Source organism: Hermetia illucens, chromosome 4, assembly GCF_905115235.1.
Source record: "Hermetia illucens chromosome 4, iHerIll2.2.curated.20191125, whole genome shotgun sequence".
NCBI classification, from domain to species: Eukaryota; Metazoa; Arthropoda; class Insecta; order Diptera; family Stratiomyidae; genus Hermetia; species Hermetia illucens.
In genome coordinates this window covers 81769004-81792472 of record NC_051852.1, presented here as the reverse complement: position 1 = coordinate 81792472, position 23469 = coordinate 81769004, and the positions used below count along the sequence as shown (strand labels likewise).

Here is a 23469-nt window from a genome sequence, read left to right as displayed (position 1 = left end):
TTGAAACTTTCTATTAAATTCTTATGAACCTTATTTGTCCTTATTGATTTCCTTTAATAGTATTTTTCATATATGTAAAGTGAGAGTAAACTTTCCAGATAGGTATATTTGTTAAAATGTAAAAGTTTTAAGGCCACTCGAAATTTTTGATCGATAATATCGAATCCTAGTGGTTGTTTACCGGTTTCCATTCAGAAAGAAATATAGTGTTCGACTTTTCGGGGGCTTCCTGATGGGCGTTTCATGCAAGAAGCATCTAACAGCAAACTGTATAGAGTCAATGAGCGTTTGGTTATAAGCAGTGAGCTATTACATGCTATTGTTTGATTCATCAACGCACACATTTTAATGCTGTTATATCAGACAGAAAGATTTTGGAGTTTGTTGATAAAAATGCAATTTCGACCTTGTGCAATTCGGACAGAAATCACAATGCACTAGATAACACATGCATAACTGACTTTGAAATTTGTTTGAAATAAAAATCAATTTGTACGCTCGTATGTTTATAATTCCTATATGGTATACTTTCGCTTAAAATGTCCCTCATGCAATTTATCTCAAATGCCATTAATTAAAAGTAAAGCTTATGCAGACTCTGGTGATTCCATCATAATCCCTTAAGCAAATCCGCCAATCGAAGAAAAGTGTAGTCTATGCAACTAGATTTACATAGCCACACACACGCGTGTTTAGCACGACTGACCCTGATAGGATATTGATGGCTTTTCATTAACCGTCAATTCCAATTGGGTTAATTTTCTTCAAAAAGTACATGTGTATAGCCTCTTGATGAAACGCAATATTCCTATAAAGGCCTAAAGTCAAACCATTCCAAGAAGTCTCCTTCTGGGCAACCTATCATATTAAATTCATTGGCACATTTTATGTTTGAAGTCCAAACGACCAGCATTTCTGCAACAAGCCGTGCCAAGCATGTGAAGTATGTCACCTGTCGAATATTTCATTTATCACCATTGGATACTGACATCTCAGAAAATGAGATTTGAAAAACCTGGCAAAGGAAGGTGAAATGAGTGGGGTAGATTGTATAAAAGATTGATATAGGCCACTGGGGTTGGAATAGCAATGAAAATGGAATAGCATGAGACCATTTTTAGTTCATTGATCCGATCAAGTTTTCTCGTATCAAAACTAATATCAAACCATCATCAAACGTGTCCAGTCCCTTTCATCATAAAATATTTACGACATTAAAGGGCATACGAGGCCAGTAAAAATAATAAAAGATATACACGAGCGATATAGAAACGACGCCATCCATACATGTACGAGTATACACAGCTATACTCAGTTAGACAGCTACCAACGAGCAGCCTAGATATATGTACATCAGAGGGAATACTGCTAAAAGTAGGTTTTTTTCTGGTGGGGATTTTTGCAGGATTACATCGAAAGGTTATTAATTATTGCTGGGAAGCAGGATTGAGGATAGAAGCTAACAGCAAAAATGGTTTACCTCCACAAGCAAAGATATGGAAGGAAAATTGCATTGTGCATGTACCATGAATTCAATTTCCAATCTACAAGGTCGCATTAATTTTTTATGTAGAAATTTTGAGTCCTTTTCTAATATCTAAACTTTAATCTACGTCACAAAATAAATTAGCACAATTCAATTTAAAAGATTTTTCACTATTACATTTTTAGCAGGTCCAATTCATTCTCTGAATCATGCCCTTTATCGATTGCAATCAAAGTTTATCTCTAATATTGGGATATGGCTACTTATACATCATCATGTATAATGTATGTATCTGTATATAATCTGGTATTTGGCTTAGATTCTAGAAATATCTGCTTTAATCCTAACTCCGGAAAGTTAGAAAATTGTTCACTCTTCCTTTTCCTGTGATTTCCCTCCTCTCATGGGGTTTGAACCTTTTATTTAAATTAGAAAACAAGATTTTCTTTTCTTCTACAGTGATTCAGTAGTTTGTATGGTTTTATGCTCGTCGTACTCATGAAGAAAAGAGAAAGATAAAAGAATCCTCAAATAAGAAATCTATAAATATACTATTTTGTGAATTTATCAAATATTAATACTTGAAGGATCAACAACAGAAATCATCATCAACCTATGCCGGACACAACCAAATGGTGAGAGCTATCTCAAAATCCTAAAAAGATGGCGAAATTGACCGCAAAGGCAGCCCACAAGTGTCTAAGTGTTCTCTCGACACGTATTTGCATGCCTTTATGCTAGCCAGATTCGGGAATGTGGGGGGAGGGTCCTTTGAGCAAATCCACTGCGGAAGAAGTTTCGGGCTTCTAAGAATGACGCCGACCTTGCTCACTCTAAGGCTATACGCTTTACTGTGAATTCAGTGGTCAGCAAAGCGTGTAAAAGGTACTTATTGAGTGTTGAAGCCGCCCTTGCCCGCAGTAACTTAAAATCATTTTGGTCTCACGCTCGCAATTACCGTAATCCAATTCAATCTCTCCCTTCTTCTATCAGCTTCGCTGACTTCACTGCCAACTCCCCACAACAATCCTGCGACCTTCTCTGCACCTACTTCTCTTCAGTGTTTTCTCCCTCGAGCCCTCCACCCTCTACACCTTTCATAACTACAGACTCCTCCGAATCTCTGGCCATTCCTCCCCTTAGGCCTTCCTTGGTTGACTTCTTCATTGGTAATATTGACCCCAACGTCGGACCTGGACCCGATGGGCTTCCTACTCTCTTCCTCCTTAACTGTAGAAAACACATTTCCCTCCCCCTGAGTATTATACAACAGAAGTCTGGATGAATGCTACTTTCCCCGTCTCTGGAAAGAGGCCCTTATCATTCCTATCCTCAAGAGTGGAAACCCTTTCCTTGCTGTGAACTACCGCCCCATTTTTCTTCTCTCCTCTTGGTAAAAAATCCTCGAAAGATACGTCAACGACTGGTTGGCCGCCCACTTCGGTCACCTCATTGTTAAAAAGCAGTATGGTTTCGTGAAACATGGATCAACGGCTTCAAATCTTCTGGTCTTTATCAACTTTGTTGCTGAATTCACGACATGATGCATATGCTATTTATACCGATTTCTCCAAATATGATAGCGTTGATCATAACATTCTCCTCTCTAAACTTTCATTACTAGACTTCCCTCCCTCAGTCATCTCCTGGTATCTCCCATACAGTTCCTGCAAAGTTTCTTTTCATGGTCACTCATTTGGTTCCTTTTCTCCTTCCTCTGGTGTTCCCCAAGACTCTATACTTGGCCCCCTACCCTTTCTATTTTTTATCAACGACCTCGCCTCACCTGCCCGTATTTGCGTTGCACAGACGACCTTAAATTGTTTGCCTCTGTTTCGTCTCCGTTGGACTGTGCTCTCTTACAGTCCGACCTTGATAATTTAGTCGGTTGGTGTTCGGTCAACAAGTTAATACTGAATGTCAACAAGTGCCACTGGATGCGCTATTCCCTTAAACCCTCCCCAACATCCTTTTCCTATCCTCTTAGTGGGCAACCGCTTTCACTACTGACCTCCTTCAAAGACGTGGGTGTAATATTCGACGATAAACTCCGTTTCAATTCTCACTTTGTTGACATCATCAGTAGAGCTTCCAAAATGCCTGGTTTTATCCTACGTTTCTCCTCCCACTTTACCTCAATCCAGCCCTCCTTAACACCCTTCAATTCCTTGAATATTGCTGTGTAGTCTGATCCTCCTACCGCATGCGTGACTGCCGCGCCCTTGAAGCTGTACAACGCAAATTTACCCGGACCCTCTTTTACAAAAAGAACCTTCCACCGGTTTATTATCCGTCACGATTCCGCACCCTCAATCAGCAACGCCGTATCTTCCTTGATATGTGTACTCTTTTCAAACTCTGCAATTGTCTGATGGACTGCTCCGCCAACTTGGATATTACTTCCCGTATCGCTTCGTCTCATATCAGACGTAGTGCAGACATTTTTGATGTACCCTTCGCGGAGCTCGAGCTTTACTTTCACTCTCCGATCCCGAGGCTTTGCCGGTCCTCCAATGCCCTACAGCTTGACTTCCCTTTCTAGCTTTAAGCGTAAAATAAGCCATTAATTTGCTCCTCTCTCTGAGAACGATATGTAATAAGAAATTTGCTTTCTGTGTATTGTCATCATTAAATAAATAAATAAATCGATCGGTCACGTGTCATTGCACTAAAATTTACGTGTGCTTCACCCATGCATGGGTTCGCACGAGATCCTGAAAATCCAACAAAACGGCACCTCGCGTGCACCTTTAGAATAAATCAAAACGCGAGCTAAATTGAAAAGTTAAAAATAAAACGAGTGAAGAACCTGGTGCTGGACGCTTCAGGTATGAATCGTTTGTAGATATTCCACCTATTAGTATTTAGCACGTAGTGTTTATATATATATATTATGTCACAATATTTGCTTTCGCGTGCTACTGACATTCCAAGTTTTAGAACTTGCACAGAAGCAACAATTTTGACCGATTACAACTTTCTTAGTAACAGCGCTATTTCCACCATCATTCTTTATATTATATATGTATATATATTACTGCAATTTCATAGCTCTAGGATGAACTTAAGTAGGGTTTTGCAATGAATTACTAAAAATTATGGTAATATACTATTATTAAATTTATTTGAGCAAATATCGGTATAGATGGCATTTCGCATCCTAGGCACCGTATGATATTTGAAAGAAATTACCAATTTCCAGCCCCGCCCCTTCCGCTGTGTACACTAAATGTAAAAATTCAGCCCAAGCTTTGAAACGTACTAATCGAGACATGTCTATATTTGATACAAAACATGTTTCACCCCCTTTAGCTTGTATGGAGACCCCTTAAATTTAAGACAGAACGGTGTATGTGTGGGCATTCACAGTTCCACTTTCGCACCTTAAAGAATTAACGGCTCAACCACCCGTGTAGAGCCGTAAAACCACGGACCTGAGCGCCAAAATAGAGAAAGGATATCCACGATTCATCCCATCCTCCATCGAGATCCAGCCTTAGATATGTGCTGATATACGAGATGTGGTGGGAGTTTTGCGAGGTCAGAGAGGAGTAGTGGAATAGGAAGCCCTCAAATCATAACGAATTTATCTGAAATTCGTTTTAGAGTATATTTAAACTCAAAATAAAATAAAAATCACAAATAATGCGCAGTAACAGAAATAATATAACTAAAATTAAATAATAAATGATTATATGAAATCATAATAATTAAAATAATAGCAGAAAAAAAAATTAAATAATCAAATAAAAATATAATGAAAATAAAAAAAAACAAATTGGAATACCGAAATCTGAGCGTTTCTGGTAAAAGCTTTTGTGTCCATCTTCTGTGAGGAACTCTCTATGCACGGTTTTCCATTCGTGCATAGCAACAAATCCAAAATCTTTCTTCGTTAATTGGTAAAATCTAAACATACATATGCACACATATATCAAAATGATTTAATGCAACTCATTTCCATTTTACCCAGTGCGCAAAAGCATCCAGAGGCACACACATGCCTGTCTCGAGTAATTCATACTGATATACAAATAATAAACAAGTGCCCCATTAGAACCTAGCAAGTAATATATGCATATATTATGTGAGAATATCCACTTTCGCATGATACTGACATTCAAAGCTTTGAATTTGCACAGAAGCGACAACTTTGACCTATCATAACTTTGTTAGTAAGGGTCCGATTCCCTCATATTTGGTAGGATCATGCTGCAAAACTTCATGATTCAAGGATGAACTTAAGGGCGGTTTTGCAATCAATTAATAAAAATTATAGTAAAATGCTATTATTAACTTTATTTGAACAAATATTTGAGGGCCTAGCACCATACAATGACAGCTTCTTGATTTTTTCCATATTTTTTGGTTGAGTAGTTTCCGAGAATGTGTCTGTGGAAGAAATGACCAACCGCACTGCCAAACTTTCCTACAAATGTCAAGTTATGCTCTATACCAATCCTTTATACCAATGCCAAATTTTGTATTTGTACGATAAACTTAAATTTCTAAAATATAGTATTATGTTTTTACTAACTTATTTGAGCAGGTACCAGAATGGAATGTTTTTGAAGACTTAATTTCGTAACAAAAAAAAACCTTTCATTTAATACCCCACATGACTATGTTCGATGAAATAAAAGTTTACATCCCCCCTTTCGTATGTATTGGGAGCCCCCCTCAAAGTCAACACAAAATGGCGTCACTTACTATATGTAAGAGATTTATAGACCGGACCTTCTCACCAAATTTTGTGACAATTGGTTCAGCCATTTCCAAATCGATTTTAATAAAGTTTTGCTTCAAGCTTTGCTTCCTCAAGAAAAACTAAGTAAATGCGCCTTGCTTGTTGCAGCTATATAACGAAAAGCTCTTGTTCGAAAACCCCTACATTTACTGTTACTAGTGATACGATGTATGTAGCTGCTGCTGAATATTACAAAAGGATCTAAATAGCTCGTATTCGTTCATTATTTATGTGCGCTTCTGTATAACACCTTCACGACTTGATCGTCAAAAATCTTTTGAAGATGACTAGTACAATTGGTAGTACTGAAAGGATTTAAACCGACACACGAAAGTTATCGTGCACTATCATATTTCTGTTTGCGCATATAATCTAAAAATAAAAACTATCTCAACTCAAATCATACAATTTTTTTCAATAATTGCGGCAATTTTGCATGAAAAACTGAGTGAACGAGCAACAATTACAACAACCGAACTCTTCCTTCCTCGTAAGAGCAAAACAATCTTCTAAGCTGCGTCCAGCTGCCAACCTAGTTCCTACTCTTGCTGACCTAGACTTTGAACTTCAAAATTCAAAATCTGTACAGCAAAAGCAACAATTACACCAAACTATAATAGATTTCATTACAAGCGTAAGGCACAATCTCCTCAAAAGAGACCAATTTCTTTACTTGCATCCAACAGTAGGTAATATGGGGAAATTTATGAGTGTCAACGAACGATTTGTTCGATCAATGTTCGTTTGAAATAGAGAATTGTTACTAAATACAAATTGAAATTTATTCAAATGTAATTGGATTCTTGATTTTTAGGGAAAACAATTATGAAATTGAGAGAGATAATTGGGACTTAAAATGGGAGGAAAAGAGGGAGTATTGCATATTATGAAGTGCATGCATTGACCTTGGAAAAGGTAAATGAAATATTGTGTTTGTCGCAAAGCGGCAGATACTACAAATAATGACACTACCTTTTTATCACGTCACATTTTTAAGGGTTTGTGTCTGTGAACCCCTTGACATATAGTAAATGGTGCCATTTTCAGTTGAATTTAAGCGGGCTCCCCATATTTGCGAAAGGAGTGTTTAATTTTTTTTTCAAAATATGGTTACGTGGAGTATCAAATGAAAGGGCTCGATTAGTACTTTTCAGAATTTATCCTATTGCTCAAAATATAGTTCAAAATATATACTACACAAAGTGTAGCAGGCATCCTTCTCTCTTCTCGGTAAAAAAATACAGTAGTGCGTCTATATGAAATCTAGGCCCGTATGGTGGTTTTTCTATGTGACGCTCGATTTTGTAACCTTTTTTTTTTAGAATTTTTTGAGAATAACAATTAATGCATTCTTTTCAATTTTTTTTTATGTTGTATTTGTTTTTTTACGGTCAGAATATGTTCTTTTGAAAAGAGATGGGTAACTGGTGGGAAGCATAACTCCATTTGTGGTAATCAGAAACCAAAAATTCAAACGTTTTCTTATTTTGTGTATTTGCCTCTATCGTCTACTATTATAATTGTACCTTAATAATTAATAATAAAATTAAAACAAAACTTCGCAAATTTGGTTAATCTTCCATTGAAAATCCAGGGTAAAAATAAGAAATTACTAACGAAGATTCGTAATCCTAGTTCGGACTAGAACTACTGATGTGTAGAATATTATGTAGAAATTTCAACTCGATCGGTTGAACAGAATTTTAGTTGTGCTTCCTACCAATTGAGAAATGTAGTTAATGCGTACCAACATGGCTCGTGCTCCTCTATTTGTTTTAACTTGGTAAACTTTTTAGTTTTCGTCTGAAATCTCTGCAGTATATTGCCAACGTGTTCTGCTTTCAAAATGTGTAGAAAAGGACAAACCTATTTCTGGAAACCGTCACATAGGAAAGTCCTCGTAATATACATTCCATTGCGATATCTGCTCAGATAAAGTCAATAATGGCATATTACCACATTTTAGAAATTTGCTCCGCTCCCCCATCACGGTCATTCTACAGGTGTATATTGTGAAAAAAACCTTTACACTCTCCTTTCGGATATATGGGGAGCTCTGCATCAATAATGCCGCTCGTTGGATGTAATGGAATTCATAGACTGCATATTCTCCCCGAATTTCGCGACAATTGCCTTAGGCGTTTCCGAGTAAATCGTGTGACAGACAGACATCAAATCGATACTAGTAAGGTTTGATTTCACAGAAAACCTTAATACATACTTTAGCGAAAGCATAAAGACCGTGTAAACTAATGTAATCATTGTCACGACAATCAAGACCTTTTTCGAGTACCACGCTAAAGGGCGCTAAACGCATCTTAACAAAAAAACAAGTCGGAATACCGGAAACTCGCGCTTCGGGTATAAAGGTTTTGTGTTCATCTTATGTGAGAAACTTCAACGCACATTTTTCTGTCCGTATATAGCTACAAATCGAACATAATCCTTCATATTTTTCCAAACTACGAGACATACGTACATATTACAGCCATAAATATCACGCTCACCCTAAACAAACAAACTGCCTATTACCGAATACTGTACACATATATGCACGTATATAAATTGATCGTACCCATATTTCCGATTTACTTCTTATATCTATTTGAATTAGGCACTACCCGCAAAGTTCATTAGCACGCATCTATTATATACCTACATACACACATGTCTGGCTGACAAATAACTAAAAAACTAAAACAAAATAATTCTCTCCGACCCAATTCATAAGAACTCATTTCGTTGTGGTGTTCACGAATTGATATGTGATGATGACGTCATGCAGGTTGTAGAGTGCACGAAATTCACAAAAAATTGTAAAGTTTCACCCCCTATAACTTTGTTAATAATAGTTGGATTTTCTTCAAACTTGACCAAACTGTGCATTATGTTCTTCGTTACACGCATGCCAAATTTTGTACTTCTGGGATGAACATAAGGGGGGTGCCGGGTAAATTTCCAAAATGTGGAAATATACTATTATTAACTTTATTTGTGCAGATATCGGAACCGGATATATTTTGAGGCCTAGATTTCGTAGAGATGCACCACTGTGATTTTTTTCAGATTTTTCGGTTGGATAGGTTCTGAGAACGAGACCTGTTACACTTTTTGTGGGTCATATTTTGAACCCTCACTCCCCTATGTTTCATCTAATATCAAATATTAAACCAGATTCGAAAAGTACTAATTGAGACCTTTCATTTGATACCCTACATGGCTACATTCTGTGAAAAAAAAATTTGCACCCTCCATTCACATGTATGGAGAGCCCCCCCTTAAACTTAACACAAGGTGGCGCCACTTACTGCATGTAAAGGGATCACCAGATTACATACTCTCACCAATTTTCGTGACAATCGGTTTAGCCGTTTCCGAATAAATCGGGTGTGACAGACAGACAGACAGACAGACAGACAGACGGACAGACAGACATGGCTCGATTCTAATAAGGTTTTGTTTCACACAAAACCTTAATAAACGGTATTTTGGCGTATGGATTATACCGCGCTTCACGAACTAGAATTATTAAAGAATATCTAATGGGAAATTTTTAGTGCCTTATTAAACTTTTTTCTAAATTGTAGTCAGTAAGGCATACCAGAAGCTGAAGGCTTCGGATATAAAGGTTTTGTGTTCATTTTATGTGAGGTATTCTCTATGCACGGTTTTCCATTCGTACGTAGCTAAAAATGTAAAATATTCCTTTATTAATTGCTAAACTCCAAGATATGCATATGTTCATACATATCAAAGACATAAATATTGTGCTCATTCATATATACTTAAAATAAATACCACCGTTACTAAAATTACACATGTTTACCCTACTGTACACTACCCGCAAACTTATTTAGCACACACTTATACGTACACATGTCTGTCTCGAGTAATTCCCATTGATATACAAACAACTAAAAACAAGCCGGGAAACCGGAAGCTGCACGCTTCAGGTATGAAAGGTTTCGCGTATCTTTTTTTGACAAAAACATTTGAATGGTCATTTGTCCCACTAGTTTGAGAGAGAGATTATCTACTTTCGCGTGATACTGACATTCAAAGTCTTGAACTTGCACAGAAGTGACAACTTTCAACTGTTATAACTTTGTTGTGTCCAGATGGCTCAAGTGGTTAGAGCGCCGGGCTGTCGTAGCGGAAGGTCGCGGTTCAAACGCCACTGGTGACAGAGGGATTCGCTATCATGACTGGATGCCGGATACCAGTCGACTTAACTGTAAAAGTGAAACTGAATCAAATCAGGGTAATAATCTCGGGCTGGCGCAATGCTGACCATATTGCCTCCAACAGTGTACTATAGTGTACCCTTGCGATCTTGAATAAAGTGCTCTAACACACTTCAAGGCCCTGATCCAATACGGATCGTTGCGCCAACGATTATTATTTCCTAGTTGTTACGATCTCGGCAGATACCGGATTTTATCTAATACTAGCACCAAGTGCCAATCATTCAGGCACGGACGATCCTACCTACTTAAATGAGAAAGGAGTGCTTGTGGTAGTGGTCGGTGGTAGGTCAATGGGAGAATTCGTCGGAGGATTCTTCTCTCGAGCACATCCAAGAGTCCACAATTTTTCTTGCTAAGAACCCAAGTTTCCGAGGAATACTTTAAGACTGGAAGATCATTGTCTTGTACAGTAAGAGCTTTGACCTTATAGTGAGACGTTTCGAGCGGAACAGTTATGTAAGCTGAAATAGGCGCTGTTAGCTTCCAGCAACCGTGCGCGCATTTCATCTTCGTAACTGTTATCGGTTGTAATTTTCCACCCTAGATAGGAGGTCTCAGAGTTGTAGTCTCCTATCTTTATTATTCTGAACGGTGCGGTTTGATGTTGTTTCTGTGGATTTTGATGTGTGTGTTAATATGTGGCTCAAGGTCTCTCGCCGCCTGCTCGATCTGGATGAGGGCAGTTTATACATCACGGGTCGTTCATCCCATGATGTCAATATAGTCACTGTAGGCCAGTAGTTGGGTGAACTTGAAGAGGATCACTTTTTCCAGGGCCAGATTAAAGAGGACGCTTGAAAGAGTATCCGCTTTTCTTAGATCGTCGATTGATATCGAACGATCTCGAGAGTGATCCTGTTGCTTTCATCTGGCCTCGTACATTGTTCATGATCAGCCTAATCAGTCATAGCAATTTTATGTGGATTCTGAATTGCTTCACACCTGTGTATATTTTTCCCAAGTTGTCCCAGGTGATCGTAAAGTCGGTGAAAAGATAGTGCAAATGGTTTCAAGCAGTTTTCCCATCGCTCACCGCAGAGAGATCATCTGTTGCTGATTTGCCTGGAGTAAAGCCTCTTTGGTGTGGGCCAATGATCTGGTCGTATGGTGCTACCCTATATAATTGCTGCTGTGCGTGATATCTCCCTTCTTATGTATGGGGCAGAGAATGCTTCGGTGGCCGTCAGGCATTGATTCGCTTTTCCTCAACTTGATCATCAGTTGATGAACCGCTTGGGATAGTTGGTCTCCTACATATTCAACCAATTCGTCTGTAATTCCATCGGTTTCTGGCGACTTATGGTTTTTAAGCCAGTGGATTGCATGGACTGTTTCTTCTATGCTCGGTGGTGGCAGCGTTTGTCCGTCGTCTTCAGCTGGCGGGACCTCGAACTCGCCGATGTTCTGGTTGTGGCTGGCAGTTCACCAAAGTACTCAACCCATCGTTCCAATATGCCCATTCTGTCGGAAATCAGATTTCCCTCTTTATCTCGGCAGGAAGAGCATGGAGGTGTATAAAACTTCATTCTGCTGATTTTATGGCTAAATTTGGGCGCTCGGTGCGATTGCTCCCTGTACTTCTCGATTTCACAGACCTGTTGGTTCTCCCAGACTTTTGTGTCTTGAAGTCGCTTCTCTGTTCAACGGAGTCCGTAATAAGCCTACGCGCGTGCCCGCATTCTGTGAGAATGTAACGTTATTCGGTATGCCACATTCGTATGTTCCGTTGCTAACTTACGTTCATGGTCGATCCAGCCGTTCCAACTTTTTTTGCGGCTGTGGCCAAGTATGTTTGTGGTAGTATTAATGGTGATGTTATTATTCGAGCCCGGAGCACCATGCCAACGAAATAGTGGTTCGAGTCTATATTGGCCAACCTATGTATTCTGACATTCATCAACGCTCAGAGGTAGCGGCGTTCGATCAGCATGTAGCGCAGCAGAATTCGAATGCTGCGAATTCGAGTGGTTAGATGACGCCACCGGCGCTCTCCACACATTTTAGAACTCGCCACAGGAGTGGAGTGCAGGCGGTGAAAAAGTGCCGTTGGTTGGTGGCAGAGGGACCGCTTAAAAAACAATCGGTCTCTTCTGTCTCCAGTCTTGACTGTGTAAAGGCTCTCTCATAGATATGTAACGTTTTCCCGTATTCTGTACTGATTTCGACGGCGAACTTTAGAAGTTGAATTAAGCAATTGTGCGTTAAGACGTGTTAGTTAAATAAAAATTGACAATTTCACTGAACGGTAAAATGTGGAATGAGTGTTGTGAAATTTTGCAAGAGCGCCATCCATGAAGGAGTTGCAAATCTAAGAGTGTTTTGATGAGGATATGTCGGGTGTCAATTCTGGCTAAAAAGGCTGGGAGTAGATCAGCACAAGCACGTGGTCAATTTGGTTGAAAGTGGTCCTGTCTGGAAAGGCCAACGTTCGTTTGTGGATTGCTTTCCTTGCAAACCAGGTACTTTCAACAATGTTTCCGTGTGACGCTGCCAATTGAACAATCCGTAGTTCGTTATCATTGGTGTCCCTACGTAAGCTGTGGGAACCAACGTATCGCCTGTATACGGGCTCCGTGCTCACTTGGCTGCTAAAATCCCCAAGTGTGGTTTTGATATCATACCTGGGACAGGCTTCGAGAGTTCGTTCTTCGACTCTGCAGTCTTGCAACCTTTTCAAAGCCGATAACAACAGGTTTCATATTTTGGCTGACTAAGAAACCCACTCGGAACACATAGTTTACTAGATGGCCACTATAAAATATGGTAGTATGTAGTGGTTCTTCTCCATGAAACCTGTTCCTGTCCGGCGCATTTCATGTTAGATCAGCCTTATATTGGGGCATGGTGTCGACTAGCTCCTGGGCAGTATTTGATCTGTACAGAGAACGCACGTAATTTGGGAAAATGCGCAAATCGTTACCCCTTTTTCATTGCAGGATTCGTCCTTGTGTTCTCAATCCAGTCCGAGGCTCCTTTTGTAGCTTCGTAATTAGTTATTTTCCGTGTAGGGTTATCAGCCCCACCTAACCCCCAACCTGGAGTACCAGTTGGTAGAAGAGAGACTCGCCTTCTACAGCTCTTCTTTGAGAAAGAACTCCCAGCAGTGACCACGTGAAGGTGGAGATAGGGTTTCATAGTAGAGCTGTTGAGCTACCATATACTAGCCTTTGACCCTTAGACCTTGCTTAAAATTACATGAGGAATCACCTGATATTCCGTTTGCTACCTTAATTAAATATTTAAAATTTAATAATTTCCGATAAAATTAATGATACATATATTTTGTTCAAAAATTGTATGTTTACATTGGATTGAAGTCCCACTCTACCTGCCTCGGGGAATTAATAGGAAGTGGAAATTATATTAAGTAGCATAGACAAATGCTTGCATTTGTATCTGGCTTCCTTTCGGAACGAAATCCTATAACTGATCATTGTAAAATTTGTTCGGCATACTGATAACTTACTCCTTGTTTTATTTATCACAGGAATATCAAACACAAAGCTAATTTCCGCTAATGGATTTTTCATTTCCTGTATTTATTCTGTGTAATTTCAGCTGAAGGAGTACGAACTCAGTGAGGTGTTCAATTTCGAAGAGGATGAGCGTAAATACGAAACAGTACGAACACGAACGCAATTAGAAACGGAACACAATCATGTGGAAATGAATAATGAGCTATCAGCCAGTATCGAACGGGAGCGTCAAAATGAGGTCACAGTGGCCCCTTCTCTGTCCTCGCCGAAGGATCGAATTCGTGCCCGACTATTGGCAAAAATGAACGCTTCGTAAGTATAGATATGGATATATATATATTTACATATGTTTTTCTTACATTCACGGTAAGCAACTTCGTCATTGTAGGTACTACCTCTTTTTTCGATAGAAATGGTTAGCGAACTTGAAAAAATCTGTGTTGATATCTCTGAGATTGAAGGGAAATCCCATTTCTCAATTAACGCTGGAAAATGTCAACCCTTGTGCAAAAGAAAGCAAAGTGCCAGACTGTCATTTCCGGGGTAAAAATAGTTCGGCAAATGAATGGTATTATTGATATTCATTACATTTAAATGTGCTATTCTTGCTTTACATTCTGCTTTTTCTCTGCTGAAATGAAAATTAGCCAAAAATAAGATGTCTTCAGTGGTGGCACTTCATTATTTATCTTCAAATGTCAAACTGAAAGCGGGTATTTTAGATTTCGATTTGAATTCTATTCAAAAGTTTAATTAAAGTAATATAGGTAAATAGTTGATATGGCTTTGTTCGGTAATGACAAGGTTGATGCCGGAATAGGTGGAACCACCAATGGAATTCGAATCACGATTTCCTGCTGAGGTAGCCGTGCTTACATTCGGTTTAATCATTCGAGTCAGTGGAACTGTTAATTAAGGATCAGTTTCTAAAGGTGGGCAATTAAAACTAATATAAAAATATAAGCATCTTGTATAAATGCAGAGATGTACCTATCTTGAAAGGGTGATTCTGAGTTCCAGAATGAAAAGTTCAACGAACAGTTTTATTACAATTTCGATAACCTCGAGGGCCTAGATTTTTGCCTGTTTTAAGAGATGTTTGGATGAAGGAGACGAAAGCCTCTCCTAAAAGAATTTTCAGGAGAATAGAGTAGAACATAGTTTCAACTATCAAGAATTACTCGCAAGTAGTTCAAATTTCTTCCACTGGAATTTCGTCCTTTAAGGTTTTCGGGCTAACGCAATTTTCAGGCGCAACAATTCTATTTCAATAAAGAAATAAGAGAGGGGAATTTCCCGGTCTCGTCAAACCAAACCACTCAGTTTATCAGAATTCTTTCCTCAGGTTTAGAATGCAGAAATGCCTTGTTTGAAGAAACACGTCTTTATCGTCAAATACAACACCTAATGCAGAAATGAAAAATCTACAGATGACGTCAAACCAATTGACCAATATAAAAAGGCAAAACACTTTCACAGACCTGATGTCAACAATTTAGGAAGGGGAAAGAAGGAAAATAGAAGTTAACAGTGACAAACCTTTCATTTGTTGCGGAACTTTAGTTTTACAGTTGATACACAGCTATTGGAAGAAAATATGTAAAAAAGTGGACAGAGTTTAGGAATCGTATTCTGTCTGCAGTCAATTGTCAAAATTTCACTATATATAAACAGTGTTCTGTAGATCCCTCTGCGCAGAATAGTACGTCCATGCACGAACGTAACCCATTTTTGGCATTATATTGGGTTGGCGAAAAAGAAATGTCGTATTTTGTCAATAGGTACGACGATTTGAAGACGACAATCTGTGCTACAAGTTTCTCTTTGACAGTGTTGTGATCGTACTTTTCAGTCTCAAATTATAGCGCTTCAAAGATGGAGTCCACCAAGCATTCGTCATATTTGACGTTTTTACTACCTGAGAGGTAAAAATGCAACGAAGGCGGCCGAAAAAATTTGTGAAGTTTATGGGTCCGATACTGTAACGATTCGCATAGCACCACGTTGGTTTGATCGATTTTGTTCTGGTGTAGTGAATGTCGAAGATACACCCAGTATCGGTAGGCCAATTTTCGTAGAAACCGATAAAATGGTCGAAATCGTCCAAGTAAACCGGCATTTGAGCATTCGCTTGATTGACCGGAAACTGGGTAAGGAGTATAAAACCGTTTGGAACCATTTGCAGATGTTTGGATTCTAAAAAAAGCTGGATGTTTGGGTGCCACACGAGTTCACGCAAAAAAATCTCTTGGACCGAATCAACGCCTGCAATGCGCTGCTGAAACGGAACAAATTGGACCCATTTTGGTAGCGGATGGTGACTGGTGATGAAAAGTGGATCACGTGCGACAACCTCAAGGGAAAAAGATCGTGGTCGAAACGCGGCGAGCCGACCCAAACCATCGCAAAGCGCTGATTGACGGCCAGGAAGGTTTTGCTGTGTGTTTGGTGGGATTGGAAGGGAACCACTATGAGCTGCTCACCATGGCCAGACCCTCAATTCGGTCTTCTACTGTGAGCAACTCGTCCGTTTGAAGCAGGCGAGTGACCAGATGCGACCAGAATTTGTCAATAGGAATGGTGTTGTGTTCCACCAGGACAACGCTCAGCCTCCCACATCTTTGATGAGCTGCCAGAAGCTACGGGAGCTCGGAAAGGATGTCCTATCGCACCCACCGTATAGTCCGGATCTGGTATCAAGTGATTACCATCTCTTCCGGTACATGCAAAACGGGGCATATTTGACTTAAATCGGATAATTCTAAGCATGTTAAATAAAACGTAAAATTTCGATCACAAATACGACATTGCTTTTTCCCCAACCCAATATTTCATTCCCCCCAGGATATCTCGAAAAGCCTACAGTCCTTTTCGACTGTTCCGTCCTAAGCCGCCGTATGTGACATATCCAATACAAAAGCTGGCACAAACACTGTCAGATTCTTGTATAGATTATCTCGGGTGAAAATTCAGGGTCAAAAATAAGTGAATGCATCAGTTTTGCAGAAACTGGGTATGGCTTATCGACAGGGAACTGATTTTAGTAAGGTTTTGTTTTAAAGGATAAATTCCTCCGCAATTAGCATTAACGGTCTTCTAAGATATCATACCGTGGAAGGAAAGATAGGTTAATTATGGCGTATCAGTGATATAATATCTTGCATGAATATTTCCATGGTCTATCAGTTTTCTACGAGGACAGTATTTGGAGCACGATGTAAGCTACTCTTTTCAAAAAGAGCCATGACACATTTGCTATTATTCGAAGGGTCGGTGGGTTTGTAGAGCTTCGGTGTGTGTTTATCACATATTAGATGCAGTGATCCTAGTACGTTTCCTGCTTTAATTGGATGATCTCTGGATGTAAAGCTGTTTCCTTTTATATAGGACTTCAAAATATCATACATGCCGATAGAACTTTTTTCTGTGTCATACTCTTTCGAAAGCCTGGGGAATCTCGAGAAAGACCGCATAGTAATATATTTTCGATGAAAGCTTGACTTATTGCAAAACCGCTGCGGTAAACGTATTCAGTTATGCCATGCTTAATAGGATAGAGTTGTTTGACCATTTTCCGTGTAAATTTGTCGTGGTCTCATGCTTTCTTAAGTTTGAATTCTATGATTTTGCTAGCAAGAACTCTGAGATATAGCAGGTGAGGGTGAGCTTCTTGGAAGTTAAGTTTTACTTTTCTCTTGGTAGAGTGGGAAAGTATTTTGCAAGTTGGTCGTCAGTGTAGCATTCTTTTCTCGATGCCAGTCATCATTTCCTTGGCGTAGGAGTGCGGTCTTTTCAGTTTTCTATAAGTTTCCCACAGAGAATAATCGAGGGTATATAAAGCGGACTTATTTCTTCTTAATGAGTCAATTTTGCGATGGCCTCCTTCATTTAAGATGCATCGATGAGCCCGTCTTGAAGTAACTGCGGCGAATAATACCAGCCTTTAGTTCTTGGAAGTTGGCCCAACTTTATCATTGTGCATTCCGGCTTATACATGGCGGAACATATTAATGGATTTACGCACGATTAACGGTGCATATAATGGCAGAATCGCCATTTGTAAGCTCCAACTGGTGACGGAAGTGCAGAGTAGTTCCTTCCTGTTAGCAATTTCTCCTCTTAAGGAAAAAGCGAAAAAACGAAAGAAAGAGAGGCTGAAAGCGTAAATGGAGCTGGGGTCAGATCTACCTAGCTCGAGCACCACGAACCATAAAACCATAGAATTGAAAACGAAAAAAAAACCTTTGCTTGAAGAGACCGTCTCTTGATCAAAGAAATCGATAATGAAGGAATTGAGTGCTACACTTTAGAATGTGAATAGAAGCTTTTATTTTCTATTATATTACACATAAGGTTACGTTCATGTCAAACATAAAGGTTTGTCAAATCAACCAGAAGGATGGCAACGTTTTTTTTTTCAAGTTCGCCGCAAGACTAAAAAAACTTCAGCACTCTCCTTATATCCTTCTGGTGCAAGAGCCATGGATGGGATTTAACAAAATTTGTGATAATGGATAAGTTGAAGGGCTGGTACTATTTACTGTGAAAGATCCTCAAATCCGAAAGTCTCTATCCTTATGTCTACATTTTTAGAGTGGAGTATAGAGCACATTCACACTGTGCTTCAGTTTCACTATCATAATACTTCACGCTGTGCAAGTATTAAACTTACAGCAGCAATACAAGCACAACGATGAACACTGACATCCATAGTGGCTGGGAATAGGATCTAGTGGCGGTCATTTTATGTACCTCCCCTATGATTCTTTGTGTCATACTTTGACGCAAGGACTATGAAATCTGGTCGTATATGCAAGTGGCCTTTCTTTCTTAATATGTCGTGATGCGAATGCTCAACATATCTGTTGGGGTAGTACCAAATGCAATCTCAAAGTAGAGAAGCTATTTGATTTCACCACTTCAGCTTGTTTGATGACTGGGAACATAGGGTGTTTCCCTACGTTCATACATCTTAAAAGAAGCAAATTAAATGATCTCACAATATCTACTTCAAAGATTTTAGAGTTGATTAAAGGCTCACTGTCACTAAACGAACTCTATTCGTCAGACCACCATTACTGAGCATAGTCTGACTATTGCAAACGAAAAGACTAAAATAAAAATGGAAAATGGATTAAAAAAAAACTCCTTGGCAATAAAGTGAATTTCTTTAGGCGACCAAGGACTCCTTTGACAATAAAATCATTGATTCGGGAAACGCGATAACTCTATTCTCTTATGGAGCCAATAATTGTGAGACTTCACGAAATTAGCCAGGCTACTTTTTAATTGTGTTTTAAAAAGCAATAAGAAACCTGGTTAAACTTCGAAAATTTCCAGGGTGAATATAAGAGGCTCGTAAAAAGTTCGAAGCGAGATTCCTTTAAAACATCCTGTGAGGTTGTGCAAATTTCTTAAGAGAGATGTGTTATCCAAGTTGGATTCTTTTGGAAAACTAGATGTAACTTTTACTAACCCAAGAGTTGAGTTAGTACAAATTCTCTTGGAAGAACACAATATTTATCAGAATGGAAACCCCTGTGAGTTTGCTCTTTATTCCTTGGTTCCTAAGATAGAGGACGCAAATTTTATAGGCGCGTTCACGATGGCGGTGTTCGTGGGCATTGAATGGGCGTCTTTCTGAAATCTTTGTTATACCATCACGCCCAACCTTTTGCGCATGATATGACTATGTTAGCTGTTGGTCGAGACAGCGGAACAGTCTGTAGAAATCAGGATTTTAGTAAATCCAAATAAAACTACACTGGCATTTTTTACAAAAAGGAAGACACTCGCCTTTACCATCCAAAGATAAGGGAAGTAACGCTTCAATTCTCCGGAAGTTATTCTAGATAATAAACCTCTTTGGAACAACCATGTAGAGGTAAGGGCACCTCGCTGCAAAAAACTGTATCAACATGGAACCCGTCGCAGCTCTAGATGTATTCCTCAGTTTACAGTCCTTGAGTATGTACATTTAAAGCGCTGCAAAGAGAGCTACATATATGTATGTTATTTTGTTTACTTCTACAAGCAAATAACGTATGCAAAGCGTTCAGAGCATTAAAGGACATATTGGAAGAACTGAACCCAGTTCTTGTAATTCGTTCTGATTCTTGGATACCCATACATCTGTTTGGTAGAAGATAGGAAGTGTTCCTCAAGAATAGCGAAAACTGAAACGAACCAGAAGAATGCGTGGAAGGATATACTTAGGTCTTCTACGCTGATAGCTCGAAAACAAAACGGGACTGTGGGGCAGTTGTGTCTTTCGGATAAAAACAAGAGCTGGACATTTTACTTGAGATAAGTAGTAGGGGACAGTAGTAGTCGGCCGAGTTGAACTAATTTTTGATTTGGAATTGAGTATCGTAGCCAGTATTGTCAGAAGCGAAAAAACGTTGTACCATACTATCAGAAGTATTTAGAGACAATTTATTATAACATATATTTTTACAATAATCATGCTGAAGTTACTCCATTCAACAAAAAAAAAAAATCCTAGACAATAAAATCAAAATGATAAAATAATTATAGGAAAGGCCAAATATAATATATAAAATACTAAACAAGTCGGGAAACCGGAAGCTAGACGCTTCAGGTATGAAAGGTTTTGTGTATTTGTTTTATAAAGAGATTTGAGTGTGCATTTGTCCCATTAGCATGTAGCACGTAAAATATGCATATATTATGTGAAAATAGCCACTTTCAATTGATATTGACATTCATAGTCTTGAATTTGCAGAGGAGCTACAGTTTTGACCTAGTGTAGCTTTGTTAGTAATAGTGCGATTTTCACCAAATTTTGCGGGATCATGTCTATACTGTAGCCTACATTTCTGCAAAATTTTGTGATTCTAGAGTGAACTTAAGGGGGGATTTCCTGTCAATTACTAAAAATTATAGTAATATACTATTATTAACTTTATTTGAACAGGTGTCGGTATGGAGAGTATTTCGGAGCCTAGGCACCATATAGTGGCAGTCCCCTGATTTTTTCAGATTTTTCGGTTTGGTAGTTTCTGAGAATGGGTTCGTTTAAAAAATGACCACTTTCAATCCCCCGCACTCCCCACCTTTTCAACAAAAGTCAAAACTAAGACCGGCTTCGAAAAGTACTAACCGAGACCTTTAATTTGATACCCCACATGACTATGAAAAAAAAATTTACACCCCCCTTTTGCATGTATGGGGACCCCCCCTTAAATACTTCGTAAAAGAATGTAACTCACTATATGCATGAGCGTTCACAGTTCCCACCTTTCTACCAAATTTGGTGTCAATCGCTATAACCGTCTCCGAGAAAAATGCGTGTGACGGACAGACAGACAAAGAGACAGACCGACGGACAGACAGACAGACAGTAAACCGATTTTAATAAGGTTTTGTGTTTACGTACATATTACAGACGTAAATATTATGCTCACTCTAAACAAACAAACATTGGCTACTACCGAATACTATACTTATAAATGCATGTATATAAACTGATCATACACTTATTTTCGGTTTACTTCGAGCATAAAAGTATACATATCTACATATAACGTACGTATATTGAATACCGCTTGTTCATTGTATAAATATATCTATCTGAAGTAGTCACAGCTTCATTTACATATCCATATAAATACATACATATGTCTGTCTGGAGTAATTGATACTGATATATAAATGATTAAAAAACTAAAACGAAATGTTTCCCTGCGACCTCCCATTCACGTGAGCCCACTTTGTTGTGGCATTCACGAATTAATTTTTTTTTATGATGACGTCGTACACATTTTAGAATGCACGCACTTTGCACACAATGTAAAAGTTTGACCTTCTATAACTTTGTGGATAATATCTGGATTTCATTCAAACTTTCCAAAGGTTTGTCTTGTGTTATCCCTTATGCAATTGCCAGTGTAGTTCTAGCATGAACTCAAGCGGGCTTCCAGCTAAATTTCTAAAATATGCTTATATACTATTATTAATCTAGGTAAACCACTGTGATTTTTTCCAGATTTTTCGGTTGGATAGGTTCTGAGAACGAGACCTGTTGCACTTTTCGGGGGTCATATTTTGAACCCTCGCGGATAAATAATCAATGGGATCTAACAGTGAAATCTGGTGCTATCAGTAATTTAATACAAATATAACTCACTGCAGATTCATTTTATATGCAGGGACGGTTACCATTCTTTCTTCCTTATTTATTCCTCTTCTCTTTCTTGACAAAATGTTTTCTAAATATTGCTTCTAAATAACGTTTTCAATGTTCTTCTCTAAGACGGCCTACGTACCTAAATAGGAATATATGTAAAAGTTGCCATAACGCCGCGATTATTACTACCCGCTGACATCAATATTTGCGACTTAATTCATAACATTGAACGCCATCTGAGTTGAATCTATTGCGACCTATTCGATATTTTATAAAAATCCGAGTCAATGTCTGACTCACTTCAAAAAACACCATCAACTCCTCAGTCCCGGTCCCGCTATTCCTTATTTCCTATCCATGACCTTGAACTTAAAAGTTCATGTAGGACTCAGCACCAGCAGCAGCGCATACTGTTGTGTTGAAGTGTGCGGCAGGTCATCCCCTCTACCACGATCAATCGCCTGCTTGCACCCAGAAATGTGCGGGTAAGTTCATGAGGGTCAACTTACGGTTGACCCGGTCAATTCTGGTTTGCAGCATTGGAAATTTTATATGGTTTAATTGAAATTGGACTATGAAATTTAAGGGAAAGAGACCAGTTGTTGGATTCTTTTTAAAAAATAAGAATATTTAATTAGTTGAAGTATAAGTATTGTGTATATTGTGAAATAAAAAGGCATAATTGGAAAAACTAAAGGGGTAGAAAAAATTTGAGGACAAAGGGGCTATTGCACATTATTGAATGCATTATTTAGTCAAATTCGCCCAAATTGGAATACCACTCCTAACGAAAGCAAATCTGCGGACACTACAAATTACATATATAAAGCAATCATGGATCAAACTCGAAAGTTATTATGGGAGAAACTTCATTTCCAGCTTCCTACAATGTCTTCCAGAAAATATTTCTTTCAAATGTACCCTTTTAGATCTGCAGTTTGAGCAAATGATTCTTTTGTTCAACCAGGTTTACCAATGGGGGGGGGGGGCATATAAAGTCGGTGCGGTTGATTCTTTGGTTTTTGGTGTTGATGTTGCAACCATATATTTTGTCTTGCTTTCATTGATGTACAGCCCAAGATCTCGCGTCGACTATCGCCTGCTCGATTTGGACGAAATCAGTTTGTACGTCTCTGGTTTTCTTCTCATGATACCAATATCGTTAGCATAGGTCAGCAGTTGGCTGGACTTCCATTGTTTAAGACCGTTGTGTGATGTTGAATGGTCTCGAGCATAATCCTGCTGCTTTTATCTGGCCTCGCCCATTGGTCAGGTTCAGCCTAGTCAGTCTTCTCAGTTTCGTCGAGATTTCGAATTCTCTCATGGCCGTTTACAGTTTTACTCTGGCTATGCTGTCATAGGCG

At 38.8% G+C, this 23469-nt stretch overlaps 1 protein-coding gene across 2 annotated transcripts in view; it reads left to right on the top strand.

Annotated features, from left to right (window-relative positions):
- Positions 1–23469, top strand: part of LOC119655540 (spondin-1) — a 186856-nt gene that overhangs the window by 146762 nt on the left and 16625 nt on the right. For both annotated transcript variants that reach the window (XM_038061456.1, XM_038061455.1), the window contains one exon: positions 14039–14268. In XM_038061456.1, coding sequence (XP_037917384.1) covers positions 14039–14268 — 230 coding nt within the window. The remainder of the gene's footprint in view (positions 1–14038; positions 14269–23469) is intronic.